General features: G+C 37.9%; 1 protein-coding gene across 1 annotated transcript; it reads left to right on the top strand.

The window, feature by feature from the left end:
• Window positions 1-989: 989 nt before the first annotated feature.
• On the top strand, window positions 990-3,544 carry cldn33b (claudin 33b). Its single transcript, XM_017479708.2, has one exon. It carries the CDS (start codon window positions 1,201-1,203, stop codon window positions 1,867-1,869), a length of 669 nt encoding a protein of 222 aa, XP_017335197.1. The 5' UTR covers window positions 990-1,200; the 3' UTR covers window positions 1,870-3,544.
• Window positions 3,545-10,743: the final 7,199 nt, after the last annotated feature.

Genomic DNA, 10,743 nt, shown 5'->3' with positions numbered 1-10,743 from the left:
TGTGCCATCCAGGGTGTATTCCCAACTCACACCCAGTGTTCACACCCAGACTCTGGATCCACCACGACCCTGTCCAGTAAGGAGTGGTCACTGAATTAATAAAAATTAATTCATTTCTAGTCCAATTGTAAATGTAACCCCAGGCTTTACCATTTCAAATGTGCCATTATTACATCAAATTGAAAGTTTCAAACACAGGCAACACTTTTCACATTTTTCATTGAGAATACACAGTAATTCCAATGTTTACAGATAACTAAAAGCATTTTTAAAAAATTGTAATACATTTTTAGCCCAAAGTGAGTGTTTTAGTCAATAACCCCAATGGCTCTTAGTCTCTTGGTCTTTAAACAAGGTTATTAATATTTCATAATCATGAGCCTTTCTACAATTCTACTTTTCCACTAGTGTCACTAGCTGCATGGGTAATTTTACTGTTTATGTTTTACAAATTTGTATCATTATTTTTTTAAATAATGAAACCCACACCAGGAGAAGCTGCAAGCCCCAGACAGTTTATAGTCTTATTGGGCAACAAATATTAACAAGTACCACAACTTTTTACTAAATAAATGTAGATGTAATGAGGTGAAGAGAGATCAAATGTGTACATTTTGGAGGTTTTATTGACTTGCCTTCAAGGAATTCACAGGTGTTTATGTTTTTTTTTTTTCTTATATTATAGAAACCCATGCAGACAGTGCTGTTTTCCCCTAGTGTCTGATGTAAAGTGCTGCTTTCTCTTTTGATAGAGGAGAGATCTGATCTCTCTCATCAACAAAGTGTTTCTGTATTTTAGTTGCATCCTGTCATTATACTATCTGGGCTCATGCAAAGCATGTCTGCATCTCTCTCTCTCTCTCTCTCTCTCTCTCTCTCTCTCTCTCTCTCTCTCTCTCTCTCTCTCTCTGTGGGATGAAGTTTAGAGGGCAGGGCTAAAAGTCAGTGTGCCCTCTCTTGCCCAGTCTCTCTCACCTCCTCCTCCTCTTCTACCTCCTCCTTCTTGTGTTTTACCTCTCAAGTTGAGATGATGTGTGCATTTTTGAGTGGAAACTGAAGGACTGTGAAGCTGAAGTAGCTGGAGTGGTCAGCACTAATTGGCTCAAAGACACGTTCCTTCTCTCTCTCTCTTGCTTTCTCTCTCTCTCTTCAAACGAGAGCACCAGAAGTTCTACCCAGACCTGAGGGCCAAGGAGTGCCATGTCGAATCCGTGTTCCGCCATTCTGGAGCTGCTGGGTATGGCCGTGGGGGTGGGGGCATGGCTCTGCTCGCTTGGTGCTACAATCATGCCCAATTGGCTGACCCTCTCCACTGAGCTGCTGGTCGTTGAGAGCTATGAAGTCGGCCTGTGGGAGTCCTGTGTGGTGCAGGAGGGGGCAGTAACCGAGTGTCGTGCCTTTGAAAGCCTGCTGGGTCTGTCCCTAAATCTCACACTGGCACGCATCTGCATGTGCATTTCAGATGCCATAGGAATTCTGGGCCTCCTGATTGCTGTCCCAGGTCTGAGACTGGTGAAAAGTTGTGGGGGGTCACAGGGATGGCGGGTGAAGCGCGGCATCAAGATCACGGCAGGGGTGATGGGCCTGACAGCTGGCATCCTTGAACTCTTTCCTGTCTCCAATATCGCCCATGAGACCGTTTTGAAGTTCCATGATCACACAGTGCCTCATACTGTGCCTCGCTGGGAGTTTGGCGACGCGTTGTTCATCGGCTGGGCTGCAGGATTTTTCCATATCATCTCTGCAGTGTTGTTCTTCGTCTCATGTTGCGGTTCGGAAGAGAACGAGATGCACATAGAGTACCACCATCACCCAGAAAAGTTTCAGCCTGAGAACTCCTCATCCAAAAAGCGTGTAGAGTACGTTTAGAAAGAGCTAGGAACCATTCAGAGTGTTTCTAATGTGACAGGACAGATGAACTGAAGAATTTCCCTCTATAATGTACACTACTCTCTCTTTTCTTTGGTCACTGCAGTCCAACAGGTAACGTTGATTAACTCTATGGGTATGTGTTAATATCTCTGCACTGCACTCCAATTAGTAATAGCTTTCTATTTTCAGCTGGTGTGAATTAATATGCTTAAACTGCTTAAAGATATGTACACGTTTTTTTTTTTTTCCCCTAAGAGATGTTTTCTGATTTTCCATCTAGCAGTGCATAGTGTGCAGTGGTACATATATTTGGTGATATATTTAGAATGTACAATAATATAGTTTCATATTTACAGTGACAAATCGTTTGAGTGTATTTCTGTAGATACTATTATTTACCTAGATATCATACATGTTATTAGGTTACAATAGTAATAAAGTATCTGCAAGAAAAACTGCTTGTTGGGAAAATGAGCTCTTAAGAAACTGGTTCATGTCAGTTACAAATGCAGCTCTTGTAGTTTAGTTATCATGTGACTGGGAGAAAAATAGCACCTGACCAACGTCTCTTGTTGATTCATAATAACGCAATAATCAGAATGAAAAGTCCTATTTCGGTTGAATGCATGCATGTCACTTGGTAAGCTCTTTGTGTAAGAAACGGGGTAGCTTTTGGCAGGGTTTGGAAGAAGGTTAAGGGTGTGCTTTAGTCTAATTGCATCTGATGGTCTCTCCATATCAGCAAGTGGATTAAGCTGCGTTTAATGAAGCCCCTTACGAACAGTATGTCCTAATGAGGAATGCCAAACAGAACCACCCTGCTGCCTCCTCTTTATGTTGATTACCCTGATTTGACCTCATGAAGGGTACTACTGGCCAGTTTATCCTGGGAAAAACATACAAGAGAATGTGACTCAGAAATGAGACATTTGTCTCATTCTTAGAAAAGATCATCACTTTTTCAGACTCTTGTCTTCACTAGGCTTTCAAAAACACATTAACCTTAAATGTGAGATAAAAAATGATGGCAGAATATCAGTGCAATGTTATACTATAAATGCTTGTGTATGAATTATACGAGAGTCAATTTGATTTAACTTTCTTAGTATGTTGGAGAAAAAAGTTAAATCCATTATGTTATGGGTCAAAATGACTTTGACTGTTTAAATACACACAAAAACAGCAAAGAACAGCTTAAAACAGTAAACCTTTATTATGGCTTGTCTGAGACAAGCCATAAGAAGAAATAATTAGAAATAAGTTCATGACCCTAAATGAGGAAAGTCAAAATATTTAATTTTTTTTGGAAAAAAGAGAAAAAGAGAGATTAACTAGTATTTTAGACATCTCAAATGTGGAAATGGTTCAAATTGACCCATAACATAATAGGAGGGTTAATGGTTTGTTTGTTTTGTTTTTTGTTTTTCACAGCCTGAAACACTTAAATTCCAAGAGATAAGAGATAAGTGAGCAACATGTTATATAGAATATACATTTTGTATTACTCACACAGAAAGCTTGAAGGAAATATTTGTCTCAACAAACAGATAATGAGTCTGTATCAACATGTTTGTCCACCCACCGGGATTGTGTTATTCTACATTCATTTGGGGCTCATATTTTGCCCAATAAAGCTTTTGCTTCTCATACAAATAAAAACATCAGGCCCTTTTCCCTTGTTGCTTCATGTTTAAGCTAAAAAAAAAAAAAAAAAAAGATATGGCTGATCATTTTTTTTTAGTTATTTCTTCAGTTATCAGCAGAGACCAGGCATCCTCAGACCAGCAGACGCCAGATAAAAGGGCGTGTGCACTTACAACTTCCTGGGATGGACAATAGATAAGAAGAGCCGCATAACTATCGGAAAAATAAACAGCCTTTTGATTTTGCCACAGATTGCCGCTTATTCCCAGCAGGAGAAAACTGGGCATCTGCTGAGGAAGAGGAAATGCAATTTCAACACATAATTACAAGCCGCCTCTTAATGCAATCAACTATAAACAAACTCTTGAAAGAGGAACCGAAAACAAGAAACACCGACAAAAACACAGCACATGCTGCTGTATTTGTGAAAACAGAATTGAATTGATTTGTTGAATGCAAAGAATAAATCAAATAAACCTAGCCATAGTAAGCACACTGATAATGACACTCACGTTGCTATTTAGATCTTAATTATTCCTGCTTAATCCCTAGGTCCCTCTCATTTCAATCACAGTTCCACCCACACACATGTAGACTGCAATGCATCTCACCATGAAATCAACAATTTCAATGAATAAATGCTTAGCAGGCTACCAGGGAAGAAAATGTGCTAGATCTTGTTTGCCAAAGACATTTATTCGAACTTTGCATAACCCTGAAAATGCATGAACGTGTCAGAAAATGTGGCACAAATATCAGACCCAGTAGTAATATATGTAAGCTAGGTATTAACATAGTGTTTTTATACAATATCTAAATCTACCAATTATAAATTTTAAATAGTCAACTCAGAATAGTAAATAGACTACTCTACACATCATATTCTAAACATTACCTGCTTTGTTCTCCCCCAACCACAGTGGACCAAAATTAGTGACACTTTTTTCATTTACATTTAAGGCATTTGGAAGATGCCTTTATCCAGCGCGACTTACATTTATCTTATTTATACGTCTGAGCAGTTGAGGTTTAAGGGCTTCGCTGAAGAGCCCAGCAGTGGCAGCTTGGCAGTGCTGGGGTTGAAATTCACAACTAGGGCTGTCACGATAACTACTTTTTATTATGCAATGTATTGTGCCAAAATGAATTACGATCAACAATATTATTGTCATTTTAAGACCATTTTATGCCACTGATTATATAATGACAATATGACAATATAGTAGCATAATAATGCAAGTGCACTCTTTCAAAGAACAAAGAACGTTTCATTCTTAAGAATATTTAGACATTGGAATCTGTCACATAATCCATGGAATGAAGGTTAGGACGGATGCAAATGCAGAAAAGAGCTTTTAATAAAGAGAGGCAGGCAGACAAATCCAAATCATGAGACAATAGCGTGGCCGAGGGTCAGGCGATCTACAAACAGGCATTAATTAGGCAAGGAAAGTAACAAGAAACTAGATCAATGAACATGAATCAAAACGAGGAACAAGGTACAAACACTTGGTATGGTGATAACACTCTATACTACGTGAAGTGCAAAAAGACACGACGGGTTTAAATGACAAGCGTAATCAATGGTGAAACACAAGACAGCTGAGAACAGTGCTGACACATCTATGAGAAACAACCAATGACAATACAGGGGCGGAGACAGGACATAAACCATAACAAAAGCACATGTTGAAAGTAAACAAAGTCAATGTCACTGAAGACCCAAAAGCGTGCGTTCGCTAAGAGACTCATGCATCGGTTCACGCTTCGAGCTTGCACAACGAGCTCGCTTTTCTGGTTTCCAAGCGAGCTGCATGCTACAGCGCTAGCTCGAGGGGAAATCGTGACAGAATCGGAATGTCAAAAAAATATATCTTAAATAAATAAAACGTAAATAAATATTAAATACACCTTTGTTAACAAAAAAAAAGTGCAAGGTAGCAAGAATTAGAACAAAACAAAGTAACGTGTTTAATAAAGTCAGTTTAGACGTGTAAAGTGTCTCGCACAGAGGCCTCAACAGGACATATCTGCTGCCAGATCTATTTTTAATCATTAGGCAGATTCCAAGAAAGGAACACAACATGTTTACCTTGTGCGGTTGAAGGAAGTATTTTTCTGGGGTAAGAATGTTACTAGCTGTGCTAAATATTCTTTCTGAGCTAGTGCTTGTTGCACAAATGCGCATGGATTTTTGTGCTATTAGAGGAAATCTTCTATGGTTATCATGCCATGACATGAAGGGATCAGATGATGTATCAAATGCTTCTTCCTGGAGGAACTTGGTCAGCTCTGCATCAGCCTGCACTCTTTTTGTTACCGATGCCTGAGTCTGGTGACTTGTAAGTTGGGTTCTTTTGTTCTGGAGAAGGTCACACAGCCTCTTCTTCTTGGTTGCTGGAGGTTCAGATTCAGATCCTTCATTTCCCCCTGCAGATTTAACGCAGCTCTCACCACTGGCACTTTCTCCATTTCCTTCTTCCTCGTTCATGTTTAGTAGTTCTTGAAAGAGATTTTCTTTTACATCATCCAAGACCTCCTCATCCTCCATGATTCCTTGGATCCAAGATGGTGGCCTTTGTCAGAAGATTTTGGATTTCAGATGCTGTATTTCTCTGTTAATACTCTGCACATGTTTGCCTTTATGTTTGCTGTCAGTGCAGTATCATTGTGGTCTGGTGATAAAAGTTCGCCTTTAAGAAGTTCCTACACAGACAGGCTTTACTGAGGATACAGTGACATATTTTTCCCCTGAGAGGACATCCGTGAAATCAGACACTGGCTTCATTGCTGCATTAATGGATACCAAGACAGAAACATCCTACCAGGTTGGGTTGAGCTGGCCATGTTTTCAATCTTCAACCAGGACATGTCTTATGGCTGGGAGTTGCTCCAGCACCCTCTCTATCATTTTTTTGCTTGGTGCCCCATCGTGTGGTGACATCCGGGGGAAAAGATAACATTGTTTTGATATTCATTGTACACTGTTATATTATAATGTAACCAATTATTTAATACATACATACATACAAACAGGCCCCAAAGTAACTCTTAAGTAAAAAAACAAAACAAAAAAACAACCCTTTAAAATTCATTTTATATTAACCCTTTAAATATTTTGTGTTGTACAGTATAATACCATGTATCATCTCTCACCAGTACTAGATTGTGTTGGTGGACATTGGTTTCAGTCTGTGCCTTCCTCAGGTCTCTCTTCTTTAGCCAGCTCAGGTTGAAGGTGTTGACAAGATTCCTACAAAGTCCCATGGCATGCGCCGTGCGATTCCTGTCACTGTCCAGTCCATGGGAAACAACCAAATGGAGATTGAGTTGTGGTCAAAGCAATTGAGCCATGGCCAGCCAAGATTGCGTATTGCAGCTACAATGTTAGCACCATTGTAGTTATACAGGCCATTTTGCGCTCATCCAATTCACAGTCTGCTAAAGCAGACTGAAGGGCTTCAGAAAGTACATCAACAGTGTGGTTCTGGGGTATGTATCTGGTCTATAATCACTTTGACTGCAGAGTCCAGTCAGTAGTTATGTAGTGTATGGTCAAGCTCATGTATGGGGTCAAATTTGAGCTTGACCACATATCTGTAGTGTCAGAGTAAAAGGAGATGTCTTTTTATCTCCTTCAGAATGTCGTCTTTTACTTTGTTGTACAAGGATGGAAGATGTATGTTTTCTTTAGAAATTCGTACTGTTAGTCACAAGTTTGCAGCATATTTTTAAATGCTGGTTTTTCGACACTGTTTAAGGCTGCATCTCTTTGGCTATATGTCGAGTTACGCAGTCTGTGATCGTGCGCCATTTTACGCTGTCACGTTTAGTTTTGCACTGCTGGGAAAAGGCATCTGTAACAGATAACTGTCTGGAAGATCCCTCTCCACCTCCAGCTGTGGTTGTTGTTCCCAGGTTGAAAAACTGGATGGGATGGTTATGTTTTAAGTGAGATTTTAGGTTTAAGTTGTGTTGCCTCTTTTCCTTGACACAGTTTTTAAACAAAGTCGGCATACCATTAATTGGTTCTCCTCTCTAATTCGGCTTAAAGCCAAAATGTTCCCACATCGGAGCTGAAGATTGCGGCTTTGAAACAAAGTCCCTTGGGACTAGCCCCGCCTCCACCTCAGAAACAGAGAGCGGACGGAATGACAGAGGTAGCGCGATCGACTAAAATGTTGGTGACATTCGATTTTTATGTGAAAATTAATATACTCGTTATTTTTAATTTTCAATGAAAATGATCAATCTCAATATATCGAGCTACTTTCCATATATCGTGCGATCTATCACGACAGGCCAACTCACAACCTTCCAACTGGTAGTCCAATCTCTTAACCACCTAACCACTCAACTTTGTGGCTCCTGAGTGACCACATGATTTCATGAAGAAATCACAAGTTTGAATCTTTATGATGTCACAGGAGCCGAGAGAGCAAAGTTGCCCGTGTTCTCTTGGGTTAGTGGGATGGCGTTACTCTTTTACCTGTCAATCACTGTGACACTAGCAAATCAGAGGCATCTGTAAGATCATGTATGAGGAATAGGGCAGATAGATAGTACTTTCCATTGAGTGTGTTATGCTGAGGATACCTGAGGAACCTAGAGGAAACCCTAACAAGCAAAGAGAACACATAAAAAGAAATTCCACACAAACAGTAACCCGAGCTGAGAATTAAAACACTGCAGTTCCAAACAAACAATATTTCTGCATTATGGTTATTTCACACCATCAGAGTTTTGTCCTTTTAAAAACCATAGTGATTGCCTCACAGAATGTTGTAGACTGAATTTAATGAAAATGTTATGGTTCTATGTCATGAAGTATTGGTGAAATTCTTTCCATAATGCTTCTTTTCCAGCCTAGTAAGTACATCACACCCACAGACCGTAAAAGATTACATCCTAAGTATGATTCCTACACAGAGTACACTACAAGTGTGTCAACTTCTTATAATTTCTAAAATAACTATCACAAAGGGGTTGGGGATTGCAAGAATTTGGGGCCTTTAAAATGGGGTCACTACTCAAAAAAGTTGAGACTATGTTATTTGATCTAATGTAATGACAGGAACATGCTGAGTTCCGTTAGAAATCTGGAGAGGTGTTGGCCTACAGTTTCTCTCACCAGGTTTTTAACATGGCTGACACTGATTCTATGACCTCACCTAAAAATGATCATGTTTACACATCACCATCAGCTGCTACTACTACTACTACTACTACTATTACTATTACTACTACTACTACTACTACTACTACTACTATTACTACTGCTATTACAATTACCATTACTACTACTACTACTACTGCTATTACTATTACTACTACTACTACTATTACTACTATTACTACTATTACTACCACTATTACTATTAATATTACTACTACTACTGCTATTACTATTACTACTACTACTACTATTACTACTATTACTACTATTACTACCACTATTACTATCAATATTACTACTATTACTATTACTACTATTACTACCACTACTACTACTACTAATAATAATAATAATTTGAAAGTGTTATTTTCCACCAAAGATGATGAAATTAATTAAATAACCCGCAGGACGTTTAACCTATCCCTTTATGTCATGTTGATGTCTAGTGATTAGATCAGTCTTGACCCTTAGACACACTCTCTCTTCAGAGTGGTGGCAATAAACTGAATTAGTTGTCAAGCATTAACACAGTCATCTGTACATGTGCACATAGCATTTAAGTGCTGCTAAGAATGTATTCAAATAAATATAGATAGGAGCATTGATTATGGTCACAATATTACTATATGGTGAAATATTACTATACTCCATGTATCATTTAATATTAAGTGACTGTTAAGTGTCCTGTGGTTCCTAAAATTCACACAGAGCTGGATGGGAACTCTGCAAGAACCAGAAAACACTTTCTTTGATTAAAAAAAAAAAGTACATTAAGTAATTTAATTAAATATATATATTTTGTTCTAGATTGGTGTTGGTGATGAGCATGCCTATATAATTGACCTATGATACCTGCCTTGTGTACTTTCTGTGACACATGTAATTGTGTAATAAGTGATTTATTGTACAGTTCATAAAAGTTTCTTATTTGAGCTTGATTTTAACTGGAGGAAAAATAAGCAAATTTTCATCTGTTTTAGGTAAAGTGGGACAGGTGGGGATTAAAACTGAAGGCTAGAATAAAAGATATACATATATATATATATACATATACATATATATATATATATATATATATATATATATATATATATATATATATATATATATATATATATATATATATATATATATATATATATATATATATATATATATATATATATATACAGATCACCTGCACAAGATAAGGGACGAACAATATCATATGATGACGTGTGCATTAGACGTGTAAAGCAATGCCATTATCTGTATCTGTATCTGTTCAGTGCTCCAAATATCCGTATCGGTGTCTGTATCCAGATTTGACCTGGAAGTGAGAGTGGTCAAGCCTAGAATTCTTTTTTAATGTGAGTCCTACCACTATGCCTCATTGGAATACATTAAAACCATAAACCAGCTCGGGGAATAAATATTTCTTAAATTCTCAAAATGTAGTAACAAATAGCAATTTAAAGAATGTAAATGTATTCAATATCTGAACTTCTACAGTTCCTCAGCAACATCACTCGAGTACATAATCAAGGTTAACCAGATGACCTGTGGAGCTGTCTGGAAAACCTTCTGTCTAACATGATTGAGTAAGCAATGGAACTACGTTTCAAAACATCAGTGTCTTTTCCAAATCAAGGATCTGTTGTTTATTGATGACAACATTACTCACCTAATAATATTTGGGTAATAATATGGGTTTGAGGCATTCCAGAAAGATCAGAAAGGTTCACTGGAACCTCTGTCAGAATTTGCTATGAAGCTGGGACATACTTACAGTACTGCTGCTCATCAGAATGGGGTCTTTTAAGCAACATTTCATAATAATAATCATATGATTTTCTGGGAGGAGCTTCTGTTAGTAATGATGGACAGCGATAATTTAAGAACAATTAAACAAAACATAAATATATATAAATATATCTTATAAATGTGAATTGTGTACAGAAATATGGTAGATTATTATTATTTTTAAAAATTTTTTTACTTCAGTAAGGCAGTGTTTAGGTCAGGCTACTAGAGCAAATCACTGATGATAGACAACAACAACAATAAACAAA

The sequence above is a fragment of the Ictalurus punctatus genome, chromosome 11, assembly GCF_001660625.3.
Source record: "Ictalurus punctatus breed USDA103 chromosome 11, Coco_2.0, whole genome shotgun sequence".
In the NCBI taxonomy this organism is placed as follows: Eukaryota; Metazoa; Chordata; class Actinopteri; order Siluriformes; family Ictaluridae; genus Ictalurus; species Ictalurus punctatus.
The sequence above is the reverse complement of the archived record's forward strand: the minus strand, read 5'-3'. Positions and strand labels throughout refer to the sequence as shown.